The sequence below is a fragment of the Hyperolius riggenbachi genome, chromosome 6 (assembly GCF_040937935.1).
Source record: "Hyperolius riggenbachi isolate aHypRig1 chromosome 6, aHypRig1.pri, whole genome shotgun sequence".
Taxonomy (NCBI): domain Eukaryota; kingdom Metazoa; phylum Chordata; class Amphibia; order Anura; family Hyperoliidae; genus Hyperolius; species Hyperolius riggenbachi.
In genome coordinates, this window is record NC_090651.1 from 284,795,540 (window position 1) to 284,811,516 (window position 15,977).

The window sequence follows — 15,977 nt, forward strand, 5'->3', positions numbered from 1 at the left end:
ATGAAAAACGGAGTCCCGGATACTAATGTTGAAAATAGCAGCCAGCCTCACCCAAGTAAAAAACGGATCTGTCTGCGTTTGCGGGGATCCGTTTTCAAAACCTGAACGGAAGGTCCGGATCTGCTGCATTTTCACGCAACGGATCAGGACCACGGATACACGCAGGGGGTAGTGAAAGCAATGAGAAAACGCATCTCCAGCTCCACTGGCAAAAAACTGATGTGAAAACGGATAGCCTGAGCTTTATGATTGGCCCAAAAAAATCCTCCCACTCCTTCCTAATGATGGAGACGTTTTCTGTCAGGGAAAAACCTGAACGGAAACTGATGCAAAACTGATGCACTTTCATCAGTTTGCAGTACGGTGGGTACTTCCCCTGATCCGGACTGCAGGGTCCGTCCTGCAACTGTGTCTAGTGTGGACCTAGCCTAATACAGAATCTCGTTATCGTAAACCTCTAGCTATAGTAAACTCAGCCCTCAGGTCCCGACCATGTGCCTGTATGGATATACAATGTATGATGAATCCTAATATAACATAGTAAATTTCTTGGCCAGGTCCCTTGAAGTTTATCCTTCTTTCAACATTCCTTATTTCTGTTAAAATTAGTTATAACACTATTCCTAAAACTTGAAAATCAGCATTATTGAAAATGGCAAGTGGGCAGTGCTATTTAGTTCTCTTTTCGTATTGTGTGATGTTCTTAAAGTGAACCTGAACTGAGTAAAATAAACACATGATGCACCTGCAAAATAATATTTCATACCTCCCTGGCTGTCAGTTCCTCTCAGAAGCTCACCATTTTCTTTTTACAACGATTCCTTCCATTTCTGACATTTTGTCACATCTGAAATATATTGGTTGCTGTCAATTATATATCAGTTGCTGCGAGTTATAACTGAAAAAAAAACTGATGAGAAAGGTAATGTCCATGTTTCCCTACGGCTCAAGTGGGCACTATTACAGTGTGCTGACCCAGAAGCTGTTATAGGGTAATGGCCGTTTTCAGAATGGAGGACAGAGAATTCCATTGATTACGGTGGACAAACAGGACATGGGAGAGGAGGAAGAGATTGATGAGTAGACTACACAGGAGGTAAGTATGACTTGTGTATTTTTATTTTGACTTTTAATTTTCAGTCCAGGTTTGCTTTAAATTTGTTTATTATTTTCGCTGCCAGCTATACTAACTTAGGTTTAGGATTGTCACTAATCACATAAAGAATCTAGAATAGAACATTAAAGTATCCTGGAATTAAGGAAAAAATTGTATGAAGCTCGTGGTGTGCTAGATCAATATTTTCTTGGTATGTACCCCTTTTAAAACCCTGTGCTCGCCAAGTACCCCCTAGCATGGTGAACATTATCACAAGTACCTCTTGACAAATATATATTTAATTGTAGTGCGTAATTGGTTCTGAACCATTTCCAAGCATTTAATATTGCTTTTAATTAGTTAAAATACTTATTCGGTGGTGTTTTAAATAAGATTTATCATTTTCTAAAACTCTAAATTTGTTCTTGGTTAAGTATATCAAGTCCGAGTACCCCCCTGGAACCATCAAAAGTACCCCCTGGGGTCCGCGTACCACACGTTGAGAACCTAGGTGCTAGATTACCTCCTCCCAAGCGTCCAGATGCTGCTTGTTGTCCTTGGGCAGTGATCTGCAGAATTGGCTCTCCAGCTGTTAAGGAACTACAAGTACCACAATGCATTTGCCTTTATGAATCCTGACTGTGGCTGTCAGACTCCTGCAATGCATTGTGGGACTTTTAGTTCCTTTACAGCTGGAGAGCCAAGTTTGCAAATCACTGTCCTCGGGGATCCCTCCTGTTCCCCACTGCCTCTAAGTATATGATGGGATCCTTGAGTCGAATACTTTTCTGGAAGTTCCCCCAAGCCATGCTGTGCGATTCAGAACTGTCCAGACACGAGTTGTGAACTACACATGTACAGCAAACGTAATCACCCGCTCATACGAGCGCCTTCTTTCACTGTGATGTGTGCAGTTTGAAACTCATGCATGCAATTCAGAATAGCGCTGCGCCACTCGGGGGAACACCCGGTAGGCTGGGCATGTAAAAGGAACAGGTACGGGAATGGAAAGGACACTGAGGACAACAAGCAGCATCTGGAGACTCCGGTGGATTTTAACTAGCCCACCATGGGTTCAAGTATTTTCTTCAGCGGTATTTTAAAGTGTACCCGAGGTAAACCACGGCTACAAATACAAATGCTTATCTAAGAAGAAGGAAGCCTCTGGATCCTATAGAAGAGGAAACCATTTGCACTATCCGTTTATTACCCTGCTTGCTGGCGTTGCAAAACTACTTCCCGTGTGGATGTCAGATACAGCTTGATTAGGATTCTCTCCACATTCCTGTTACACCCACTGCCTAGAATGCAGCACCATACTAGTCCCCGGCATCGTCCAGGACAGCCCTGATGCCATTCTCAGGTGCTATTTTGTTGCTACACTGTTCTTCGCTACCTTGCCTGCCCTTCCCAGTTTTGCCAGCCAGTCAGTCAGTCCTACAATCCTGCTCAGCTTGACAAGCGCACCTGTCAGCAACCTGTTTCTGTCCTGCAAGTCTCAGTTCTGAAACCCTCTCCTGTCTGCTGACCAGTCCAGTGCTCAACTTGTCCCTGTCCAGTGAGTCAGTACTACTATCATTGTATTGCCCTCCTGTGTGTACAGGCTGCAAAGTGTGCTCCCGGTCCATATGGACCCCAGCCTTGCTCAAGTTACCCTGACTTGTAAGTCTCTAACCTTGGTACCCCCCCCCCCCCCAGATCTTCAGATCTTCAGGAGGGAGGAGCAGAGGAGGAAGGTGAGATTTGTCAGGTGTTTAGTAGAAGACACTTTTACTCTTCCAGCAGCTCTGTACTGTGGGTCATGTGACTTTTCAATGGGAATTTCTCTGAAACAGATGCATTAAATGTGAAAATTGTGTGAGTACTACCATAGTCTCCTCTGCTAACATCTATAAATCTGTCAGGGTGAACTAGAGCTTTAAGATTTGTTTACTGCATACATCACAATAAAATCAGCGAGTACATGAAATACTACAGTTACTTTAATGCAGAAATATTTTGTGTCTATTGATGCTCCATGTAATAATTTATTTAATCCAGGTGTATTTCTTGGCTACCCGGTTCCCGGTGAATGATAAGGAAACATGCAGTGTCACTGTTCTGGGTCTCTGCTGGGTGCATTTGGACGCAGGAAGAGTCTTCTTTCTAATAAAGTACACCGATTGTTTTCTAACTATACTACCAACGGGTCTAACGTTCATCAGCAACCCACCTGCCACCCTCTACTAAGAAAACAATTCTGCAGGTGAGACTGTCCCAAATTCTTTATAATTTCCCAGTTCCCATTTTTTTAAATGTGTGGTATGCCTCCTTCTGTCCCCAGTTACGTCTACTGCCACCTCCTTCCTTCCATCCCAAGTTACTTCTTCTGCTGACTCTCTCCCTCCATCCCCAGTTACTTCTTCTGCTGACTCTCTCCTTCCATCCCCAGTTACTTCTTCTGCTGACTCTCTCCCTCCATCCCCAGTTACTACTTCTGCTGACACTCTCCATCCCCAGTTACTTCTCCCGCTGTCTCTTTCCCTACATCCCCAGTTACTTCTGACTCTCTCCCTCCATCCAAAGTTACTTCTGCCGACTCTCTCTATACCTAGTTACTTTATTCACTGACTCTCTTCCTCCACACACAGTTACTTCTCCTGCTGACTTACCCCCTCCATCCCAAGTTACTTCTCCTGCTGACTCTTCCCTCCAAGACTCTCTTCATCCCCAGTTGCTTCTTCTGCTATTTCTCTCTATCCATCCCCAGTTATGTCTCCTGCTACCTTTCTCCCTCCATCTCCAGTTACATCTCCCACTACCTCTCTCCCTCAATCCCCAGTTACGACTCCCGCTACCTGTCTCTCTCCATCCCCAGTTATGATTCAGTTATAACTACATCTCCAGTTTCGTCTCACTCTACATCTCTTCCTCCATGCCCTGTTGTGTCTCCTACCTCTTTCCTGCCATCCCTAGTTACATCTTCTGCTACCTCTCTCCCTCAATCTCCAGTTATAATTCCCCTTACCTCTCACTCCATCCCCAGTTTCGTCTTGCTCTACATCCCTCCATCCCCAGTTACCTCTCTCCCTCCATCTACAGTTGCTTCTTCCACTACCTCTCTCCCTCCATCCTCAGTTACTTTTCCCGCTATCCCTCTCTCCCTCCATCCCCAGTTATGTCTCCTGCTACCTTTCTCCCTCCATCTCCAGTTACATCTCCCACTACCTCTCTCCCTCAATCCCCAGTTACGACTCCCGCTACTTGTCTCTCTCCATCCCCAGTTATGATTCAGTTATAACTACATCTCCAGTTTCGTCTCACTCTACATCTCTTCCTCCATGCCCTGTTGTGTCTCCTACCTCTTTCCTGCCATCCCTAGTTACATCTTCTGCTACCTCTCTCGCTCCATCCATCCCCAGTTATGTCTCCCACTACCTCTCTAACTCCATCCCTAGTTATGTCTCCTGCTGCCTTTCTCCCTCCATTCCAAGTTATGTCTCCCACTACCTCTCTCCCTCAATCTCCAGTTATGATTCCCGTTACCTCTCACTCCATCCCCAGTTTCGTCTTGCTCTACATCTCTCCCTCCATCCCCAGTTAAGTCACCCACTACCTCTCTCCCTCCATCCCCAGTTACCTCTCTCCCTCCATCTACAGTTGCTTCTCCCACTACCTCTCTCCCTCCATCCCCAGTTACTTTTCCCGCTATCCCTCTCTCCCTCCATCCCCAGTTATGTCTCCAGCTACCTCTCTCCCTACATCTCAAGTTACTTCTTCCACTTGCATCCTCAGTTACATTTTCTGCTGCTACTCTTCCTACATACGGTATATATGTCCTAAGAAATATAGATCAGCCTGCCAGCTGTTATCAAGTTTTTATTGCTGTCACTGATTTACTGTACATGGTACCACAAGGGTTCATGTTAAAGCCATGGATGTCCCAGATGCAGGAAACAAGGACGTCTTCCCAGCTTCTTCTGGAAGCTACACTAACAATCTAAGACAGGGGTCTCAAACTCAATCTTCTAATAGTTTATTAAGATTTAACATTTATTAAACCGTCTTAAACTAAGTGGCGTAACTATAGTTACTGTGGGGGGCCCACTCCTCCCCCTTCTGTAGAGATCGACAATGCAACTAATTTCAGGCTGAAATTGATCGTATGAATAATTCGGACATGCGTATGTAGCGCCAACTTGTCGATTGGGTATGCAGCAGTAATGGTAATACTGGGACAAGCGACGAACTCAACGAAAACCCCAATGCTCTCCCCCCCCCCCCCCTTATCTGCAATATGCCCCCCCCCCCCTCCAAAGCGCTATATACATTACCTATCCATGTCCTCTGCTTGTCCACCGCTGGCTCTGGGCGCAGTCCTTGGTCCATACACGTTCCCCACATGGTTGCCGGAGTAACATGGGCGCATGCGAAGTCACACGCACCTACATGCATGCGAGCAATCACATGGGACGTGTGTATGGCACAAGAACTGGGCATCGGGGGGTACATTGCACATTAGGGGGACAGCGTCAGGCTGGTGGTTGGCAGATGCGGCGTCACAAGGATGATTCCTGATTAATTTCAGCATGAAATTGATCGGGAATCGGCCTGCAGTGTATGGGCAAGGACAGATCTCTCTCTAATCAGATTTGATTTGTTGAATCTGCCCCTTATCGCTAGGTGTATGGCGGCCTTAAGAGATCTATCATCTGATCCTTTACACTCTATCTGACCCTACAGTACATTTGTTTTGTAACTGTGGCTTATCTTGTCTGTTTTCTAATATTTATTTTGTTTATTTTTAGAAATGTTCATCATGTGCTTTTCCTATCCAAGTCCAGTGGCTTTTTCTGTTCTGTGCTTTCTAGGAGCCTAAGTGGGACAAAAATGGGTAAGCAAGTGTTACAGTGAACCAAAAGTGAAAATGAAATAATGTCTTGAACCTGTGCACAGATTCTGAAGTGATGCTATTTTAAGACTGGTCCATGTCTGGCTTGAGTGTCAAACTAGCCATACATGTGTGTGACGAATCAACGTTTATTCGTACCAAAAAAAGTAGTTAGAGCCTTATAAAATATTCCCTGTCGCCATTATTAAAAAGTGACCGCAGATAGGGAAAGGCTTAATTTACAAAAAGATCAGGGAAGCCAGGGGTTAACAGTTCCTCTCCCTGGTCAAATGTAGCAAACCCTGGCTCTTTGGTAGCTTCTAATTACAAAATCTCTCACCTACATGGGACCGGGTGTTTCCTGGCCTTATGTGGCCCCCTAGAGAGTTTATAAGCTAATCCATCAGATGAAGGGTAGATATCAGCTGACAGAAGCTCATAAATTGCAGTTTTCTCCAGTCTGATCGACCCCAGTCTGAGCAGGAGATCTGACACCTAGGCTGCTGCCTGAGCTTCAAAAGACTTCTGACCTTCCTTAGGAAAACCTTTCTGTGATCTCACAAATATGAAATCCCTCTTTTGTCATAAAGATGACTTCCCAAATAGGCAACAGCCTCTAGAACCCGCTTATTATGAAATTCGGAACAAACCACACAATCGGAGGTTTCCGAATTACGGGTAAGCCCTGCCAAAGCAGAGATATGCATTTTGGGGTCACCGTTCACTCTAAACCCCCCAAGTTTGATATCATTGTTATCGTTAAATTCTGATCGACCTGAAAATGTTATTAGATTTAACATAACCTGTATGGTTTGAAGATTAGCACACCTATCATGACTCAGCCATATTTAGGTGTTCATGAGAGGGGCGGGTAGATCTCCTGTTCCAAAGAGGTGTGTGATCCACGCCCCCTAACCCCTCCTTGCTGGAGTGGGTGAGTGGGGGAGTGCAGAGAGAGCCCAGAAAGCTCTGGGTCCTTTACTTTTAATCTGACGCCTAGTAACATCCTGGCAGCCCGCAAGGACACGGGCCAAAACCTCCATCTTGGAACTTTTTCACAAAGGCCTAAGGCCGCATGGCAATCGGCCATTCTGGACTTTGATTGCCGCATGGACTACCAATAACGGTATTTGAACTGTATATTCGGACATTCTGTTTCTTTTCATCTCTTCTCTCTGTCAAATCAATCTGTTCTAAAATAAGCTGTGTGTATGTAGTTTAGAAATAAACTAACGATTTTTATCGTTCAGTCGTGTGCCTTTTCTGGTCATCTGATTGCTGCTATAACGAATCTGCCCTCTGAAGAGTCAGTCATACTACCACATTTTTTTATGATTTGCTTATAAATTGTTGATTTGCTAGCTAGGTTGTAAATAACCGTTTCTTCCTTCTAGGATTAGCTAGTACCAGATTTCCTGTGTGAAATCAATAACTTTCGTTTCTCGATTGTAAACACAAGATTGCATCATATAGGGACCCAGTAACCTTTATTTAACGTCACATTGCTCACAGTCTTTAAGCCGTCGGGAGTGACTATTCCCCGAACGGTGACTGGAGCATGTTGAACGTGATTGGGCTGGCTACTGTATTATGATAGCGGGAGTCTCTTTCCTCCCTACTGAACGGAAAGAGTGGTGGTAGTGTATTTACCCGATTTCCAGCGCAAAATCGATATTTTTAGTTTACCGATTGTATATACAATCAGAATTGTACATGTATTGGCACCTCCAACCAATCTTAACCGTTTACTACGCACACAGTGAATTTGCCTCCAGCAGTCTCTAGTGCATGAGACCTGCATGGCAACAGTGGCCTAGTAGTACGGGATTGGTGGATGTTTGTCTCATTACATATTGTCGGCAGCTGCGCGACCAATCTTTGTTAGTCTGTTCACCGTACTTCCTGCGTATGCTAACGGGAGCAGATTAGACGGGATTGGCACGCTCTGTCGCCTTTTCTTTCTTCCCTCTGACAATCCACCAACCGGTCTCGTTGTCCGTCTGCACCCGTACTTCCTGCGTACGCTAACAGGAGCAGATCTCGACGGGATCGCGGGGCTGGATTGTCACATGTGTTGATAGCAGCCTGATCTGGCAAACAATTGATTAGGAAGGAATGAGTGATTACTCAAAATCTGATCAGGAGACAATTGAATCGCTACCCTTTCTAGTTATATACCCTTGCCTTACAAAGCTGTGTTGCCACCAATCCGCTTAGACAGCTTTCCCTCATACTCAATGACAATTTGGCAATTTAAACATTTGATCAATAAATTGTCCGCAATCCATCAGGCTTGTAGGGTTGAATTAAAGTGCTCGAAAAAAAACTGCAATATTGACATGTGTATGGTCACTTAAAGGGAACCTAAACTGAGAAGGATATGGATTTTTTCTTTTAAAATAATACCAATTGCCTGACTCTCCTGCTGGTCCTGTGTCTCTAATACTTTCAGCCACAGCCCCTTAACAAGCATGCAGATCAGGTGCTCTGACTGAAGTCAGACTGGATTAGCTCATGCTTGTTTCAGGTGTGTGATTCAGCCACCACTACAGCCAAAGATATCAGTAGGATGCCAGGCAACTGGTATTGTTTAACCTCTTGACGACCAGCTAACGCCGATTGGCGTAAACTGGTCGTCTGCGGGTTACCATGGAAACGGCCGCTCGATCGAGCGGCCTTTCCATGTCAGTTCACGGAGGGTGTCTCCGTGAACAGCCGGAGAGCCGCCGATGGCGGCTCGCCGGCAAAATGTAAACAGGCGGGGAAGAAATCCCCGCTGTTTACATCATACGGCGCTGCTGCGCAACAGCGACGTAAGGCAGATCGGCGATCCCCGGCCTCTGATTGGCCGGGGATCGCCGGCATATGATAGGCTGAAGCCTATCCTTCAATGCGCAGGACGGAAATCCGTCCTGCGCAGCACACAGGGGAAGGGAGAGGGAGGGAGCTGGCGAGAGGGCTGAAAGCGCTGCGGAGGGGGGCTTTGAAGAGCCCCCCCCGCTAAGCAACTGCAGCCGGCGGCGATCAGACCCCCCCAGCAGGACATCCCCCTAGTGGGGAAAAAAGGGGGGTAGTCTGATCGCCCTGCTGCACTGCTGATCGGTGCTGCGGGCTGTAGAGCCCACGCAGCACCGATCAGTGTAACATCCCCTGGTTGGCAAGTGGTTAAAAGGAAACATCCACATTCCTCTGAGTTAAGGTTCCCTTTAAAAGTGTGCCTGAATTCTAGATGTCTTTTTTTTTTTTTTTTTTTTTTTTTAAATAAAAGGTATTTGTGTGTTCTTCTCTTAAGCATGATTAGTTAAATGCCTTTACTTTGTCTCCTTGAAGTCCCAGTCTTCAGATATTTCCTTAGACTCGTCCACACTTGTCAGTTTGCAGATTTCTAAAAACTGATCCGTTTTTCAAAATGTTGTGCTTTTGCAGCATACGTTTCCAGTCCGTTTAAACATGTCAAAAGTGTGTCCTTCCTTCATGCGTGTTTCTATTGGATAAGAGGTTAGCAAAGATGACACTGAGGGGAGGAGCAGGCAGTAGCAATCCGCTTTGGCATCCATATTGTGTGCAAAGTTCTGTGTGTGAAGGGAGATCCGTTTTTGTGTTTCCTTTCATAGCCTCCGTGGGGATCCAGGCTCCGTGAAAAAGTGCAGAGTCCAGACTCTCCGTTCAGTTTTAATCCACGCATCCACCGGATCCGGTTTTTGACCAGAGTGAAGGCAGCCGCTATTTTTAACATTAGGATCCATAGCTCCGTTTTTCGTTTTTTTCCGTCTCTAAAAACGTACACCATGGATACGGTTCCTGAATAAGTGTCAACCGGCCCTTACTGTAGACCTACTGCAGAGCTACAGGCAGGAAATGGGAGTATCTGAGATATTGGGCTTCACAGAGACAAAGGAAAACTTATTTTTGTGCACTCCTGAGACACAATTAGCTGCATACTTTCACACATTCTCCTCTGTGAAGTCCTATTTCTCAGATGTTCTCTTCTTTTGCCTGCAGGTTAGCTGTCATCCTACAGACAGGAAGGGTGAGTATTGGTACCCATACACTATTCCACAGCAGATTATATCACTGAGATTAAATCTGCCAAAGATTGATGTCCCAACATGCGGCCTAATTGTCAGGGCTGTGGAGTTGGAGTCGAGTCAGAGTCAGGGCAATTTTGGGCACTTGGAGTTGGAGTCGTTGATTTCATAAACCCACCATACTCAGCAGGGGCTTGGGGCAGGGGAGAAGTATAACAAGAAGGGAGAACTGGGGAAGCTGTCTCTGACTCTGGGGGAACGGCGTTAGAGGCGACACTATTTGTAATACTGAAATCTATGAAAAATTGATGTGCAGTGTGTGGCAAATGTTGATCAGAGAGAGATACATAGTTTTGGGCACATCTGGTGTCAATCTGCCAGTGTATGGCAGACTTATCTGGAAAATTAAACTTCAGAGATACAGTAAAGGTATGTATTTAATCATGCTTTAGAGGGTCATGTGACTGACTTTTCCAATGTGAATTTCCTTGCAACAGCTGCATCAAATATTAAAATTGCATGAATAATGGTATTGTCCCCTACTTACCTTTACTAACCATTAAAAATATGTCAGGGTGAAGTAGGACTGTGTTCGACATTAGCATTTCCTCCATAGGATCCATCTGACATAGTCCGACATAGGAAAACTGGCTGCCACTAGATGGCACTGTTGACAGATAAAATTTGGCACAGTGTCAGCCCCTTCAGATCAAAGTATCGCACTGAAGGCTCAGTATCTACTCGACCTCCAGTTCCAGTAGTCTGTTTGGCTCAGCGGAGCAGACCAGTTCAGTCTCCACTCTGTTTTCTTGTCGGGCCCGGGTCTGATGTGTTTGCACCATAGTTGGCTGTGGGAAACTAATAACAAGTGGAGGCAGACCCTATTTTTAACAATAGGATCCACTTCTTGCATTTTTCAGAGGTGCAGAAAATTGAGCCCAAGTCCAACATTTTGATCGACTCCATCCCCAGTTGCTGCGCTATATAATGTAAATATTATGTGGGCGCCCGTGGGCTGATTACTAGGAGCTCGGCATTACCCTATGTGGATCAAAGTGTCATATGTAGTCCAACACGTTGATCCTCCATAGCACCACGCAGTGCTGCGTAATAACGTCATTACACTGGAGCGCTTGCAAGGAGGAAAAGCTACAATGCGCGAGCTGGCGTTCCCCCAGCCACTGATACCAGGTCACCTCCTAACACTAGTGCGAGGAGGTACATGGATCCTTGCTGCTACACATCTTCATCACCAATGTCCTCTCCAGCACACCGGACTGAGATGGTACACTTGCCCTTATTTATACTTACCTGGGGCTTCCTCCAGCCCCATGAGCAACATGGCTTTCCTCGCCGTCCTCTTTAGCCCCTCCATTCCGGCGCTACAACTCTCGACAATTTGGTTAACCACCGCCAGTCATGGGTTTCTATGCATACGCAGCTTGGCCCTGCGCTGCCCCCAGCACGCTTCCGTCCCCTGGAGTGTTTTGCGCTTGCATGGTACTACTGCGCAGGTGCAGAACAATCCAGGCTGGTGGAGCGTGACGAGGGGTGCACGTGCAGCTGAGCCGTGCATGCGCAGAAGAGGGGCACAGTGGCTGAATGGAGGGGCCGAAGAGGACGCCAAGGGAGGCCACTGTGCTCATGGGGCTTAATGAAGCCCCAGGTAAGTATATATAGGGGCTAGTGAACCATCTCTGGTACACTTTCATTGTTTTCCAGTGTGCTGGAGGGGACGTCTGTGTCTAGTGAACTATCAGGTTCACTTTAAAGTGTAATTCACAATTGGTACCTTGTAGGAGGGCAATTAAGAATAAAATATAACTTTTAATTCATTGAGCTAAAATTGAACGGAGTACAGATACTACTAATAGTGAACAACGTGACCACAATTGGGTTGATAGGTATATGGTTATTAGTCATACGACAAACCTATCAATCTCCCATTGTTTTTATTATAGACCCCACACCAAGAACCCTACATGTTTCGTTTCATTTAATAAGAAACTTCGTCAGGAGTAAATAGTATTAAAGTGCCAGAGTGCAAAAAGTGCTAAAATAATAAAGAAATTATCAGAATCACATAGTACACATATTAAAGTAGCAGCAAGTATGGCAGCAAGGCAGCAGCCAAACAGATGCTGCCCGTTGAAGCTGTCCTTTTATACTGAGGGAAAGGCTCGCACTGAATACTGGGAGGGGCGGTAGCTACACCTCTCTCTGCACTGCCCACAAACTGGCCCTCCATTGGTGACTAAACCTGTCACTCATCACATCATCCAATAGGCATCAGGGCCATAGGAGCGCATAATGTAAAGAACAGTCACTAAAACGTGGATTCCAGCGCTCCACTTACATACATCAGTGCTCCATGGAATAGTTAACCATTCGTGGAATGCAGGAAATAATCCCTTCAAATATTGTGGGGAAACAATGCCGGTGAATGTCCGTACGAAAATGCCAAGTCCTGATTGGCTGTGAGGTTATGGAGGGATGTACTGTCTGCGCCTATCAGGGCGCACTCACCCGCCGGATTGGCCAATGGGAGGCCGCTCTGTGCGCACAGCTGCTATCGCCTGTCAGGCGTATCCGAGCAGTGAATAAATTACGTGACGTCACCAGCAGAGCGGCCGCTTCCTCGTACATCTTGAAGCCTGGTTGCCAAGGTAACAGCCTCGTAATGTAAACACACATCGCTGACAACAGCGTGTGTGCAGCATCCATTGTGAAAGACCTCAATAAACATCAATAAAAGGAAAACGATCCATTGTGATCTCCTAAAGGATTAGATAACCAGTGTTAAACGGGTACATTTAAAGGAGTCCGACCTAATCCAAACAGATACCACCCACAATCTTAATACCGGGAAGAAACACATATGTATTACCAGCTAGTCTCTGCCCAAATAATATGACAGATTAAAGCACACAATAATGCTTATTCTCTTATGGTATGCACCATCCATATATGCATGGAGGGGGGAGGCATCCATGCTGCTATCCAGATGGGAAACAACCAACATTTCTAAATAGTCTAAATCCCCTCACCCCGCCACTTATACAGTATACTTAATGGCGCATACCCGGGTGGTACATGAAAAGTGTCGGGCAAAAGAGATTGTTTACAATCAATTACTTATATCAGCTCCAGACCATACAGAAGAGGCAAAAGAGGTTTAAAAATTCCAAAGAAAAAGACACGTAAGGAAAGAACAGTGACAAGGGGAGAACAAATTAACTGGCATTCTTAAATAAAGGGGGCAAAGGTGAACCCCTCATTTAGGCCACCTGGACTCAAAGTGCCCAGTCTATAGATCCAACGGGCCTCCAACTGTCTCAATTTCTGATCAATATTGAGGTCTTTCACAATGGATGCTGCACACACGCTGTTGTCAGCGATGTGTGTTTACATTACGAGGCTGTTACCTTGGCAACCAGGCTTCAAGATGTACGCGGAAGCGGCCGCTCTGCTGGTGACGTCACGTAATTTATTCACTGCTCGGATACGCCTGACAGGCGATAGCAGCTGTGCGCACAGAGCGGCCTCCCATTGGCCAATCCGGCGGGTGAGTGCGCCCTGATAGGCGCAGACAGTACATCCCTCCATAACCTCACAGCCAATCAGGACTTGGCATTTTCGTACGGACATTCACCGGCATTGTTTCCCCACAATATTTGAAGGGATTATTTCCTGCCTTCCACGAATGGTTAACTATTCCATGGAGCGCTGATGTATGTAAGTGGAGCGCTGGAATCCACGTTTTAGTGACTGTTCTTTACATTATGCGCTCCTATGGCCCTGATGCCTATTGGATGATGTGATGAGTGACAGGTTTAGTCACCAATGGAGGGCCAGTTTGTGGGCAGTGCAGAGAGAGGTGTAGCTACCGCCCCTCCCAGTATTCAGTGCGAGCCTTTCCCTCAGTATAAAAGGACAGCTTCAACGGGCAGCATCTGTTTGGCTGCTACCTTGCTGCCATACTTGCTGCTACTTTAATATGTGTACTATGTGATTCTGATAATTTCTTTATTATTTTAGCACTTTTTGCACTCTGGCACTTTAATACTATTTACTCCTGACGAAGTTTCTTATTAAATGAAACAAAACATGTAGGGTTCTTGGTGTGGGGTCTATAATAAAAACAATGGGAGATTGATAGGTTTGTCGTATGACTAATAACCATATACCTATCAACCCAATTGTGGTCACGTTGTTCACTATTAGTAGTATCTGTACTCCGTTCAATTTTAGCTCAATGAATTAAAAGTTATATTTTATTCTTAATTGCCCTCCTACAAGGTACCAATTGTGAATTATTATAAATCAGGTGTGTTGTTTCACTTTAAAGTGTACCAGGGCTGAGATATAAAAAAAAAAGATTTATACATACCTGGGGCTTCCTCCAACCCCATCCAATTTGATCGCTCCCACACCGCCGTCCTCTGCTGTCTGCAGCTTTGGGAAGCGGGACCTGTCACTGCCGTCAGTCGGCTCCAGTCTACGCACACCGCTGGAGAGATATGTAGAGGGCGCACTTCTCGTGCATAGGCTGGAGCCAACTGACGGCAGTGACGGGACCTGAAGCTGCAGACAGTGGCGTGGGAGCGATATGAGCGGATGGGGCTGAAGGGAGCCCCAGGTATGTATAAATCCTTATATATATATATATATATATATCTCAGCTCTGAGTCCCTTTAAGTGCTGGGGGTGGGGGCTGGGTGATTACAAAATCGGATTGGAAAGGGTTAAAACACAAAGATTTGTGGAGTGATGTGCAAGATGCACGCCGGCTAGTGGAAACCAGCATTGAGGTGCAGCCTGGATTTAACCAGTAGTAGCAAGTTGATGGCTATTTAAATAACAATATTTTACATTTTGACAGATGCTGAGTCATTTATGTGGTTGTGAATTCACAGCAGAACTCATGCATTACATTTACACTATGATATATCAGGGCCTTGTCTGTGCACAGTAAATAGTTCATGTTTCTTAGGACTTTGCAGATCTATGGCCTTCCCCTCTCAGTATGAGGGATGGCTCCTGATGTGAGTGTAATACTGCATTTTTTGGACTATAAGACCCCAAAAGTGGGGAAAAAAGTCACTGCATCTTCTAGTACAAATGCAGGGAATTCCTGACTTGTGAACGCCTGAACCTCCAACCTACTGCAATGTTGGGGACTCCCTGTACTGTGCCCATGCAGAGGAGGATGCAGGGGGACAAACAGAGCACACAGGGGGACACAAAGGGGCATAGAGGAGAACACAAAGGAGCGTAGAGGAGGACATAAGGACGACAGAGGCGGACACAGGAGAACACAAAGGAGACAGGAGGACACAGACACACAAGGGGGCATAATCCACAAGATGCCCCTTCACCATGGATGCACCAAGTATATAGTAGTATATATTTTTTCCCCTGGTCTTTGACCTTTAAACCTAGGTGTGTCTTATGGTCAGGAGCGTCTTATAGTCCGAAAAATACGGTAGATTATTAATACAGATCTGTAAATCCTCTACAAAATAAGCTGGTCACTGTTCTCCCATCCACCCTAATCACCATTTCTCACTCAAACATATTAGATCCAAAGTAAATGTCCGCAAACACTAGCAAAATATGTGAGTGTGCTTGGGCCCAAACAAGAGGAACTAGGCATGTAGAAAAAGAAAGCCCATATATACAGCACCACTCAATGTATATATAAATGCAAATTTTATTAGCAAAAATACCATCTGATAATTGACACATAGGAAGTTTCAATATATAAAAACAATTAAAAAAGACCACATTGTCCTAGAATTCCAGCTGCAATAATCAAAAATCCACAATGCAATTAAATACATGCAAATATAAAGGAATAAATGCCCATATGATGTATACCAACTTAGTGGGCTACAATATAGAGCCCACCAGTGGTAGAACCCGGGTTCAGTAATCCTAAAGTGCATATAACATAGTATCAACAATTATACATATCTCAAAG

General features: G+C 45.3%; 1 protein-coding gene across 3 annotated transcripts in view; it reads left to right on the forward strand.

Annotated features, from left to right (window-relative positions):
- The window catches only part of NLRX1 (NLR family member X1), a 44,576-nt gene that overhangs the window by 8,557 nt on the left and 20,042 nt on the right, over positions 1-15,977 (forward strand). For all 3 annotated transcript variants that reach the window (XM_068240963.1, XM_068240962.1, XM_068240961.1), the window contains 2 exons: positions 3,137-3,341; positions 5,884-5,969. In XM_068240963.1, the coding sequence (XP_068097064.1) occupies positions 3,181-3,341; positions 5,884-5,969 (247 nt within the window). In that variant the 5' untranslated portion in view covers positions 3,137-3,180. The remainder of the gene's footprint in view (positions 1-3,136; positions 3,342-5,883; positions 5,970-15,977) is intronic.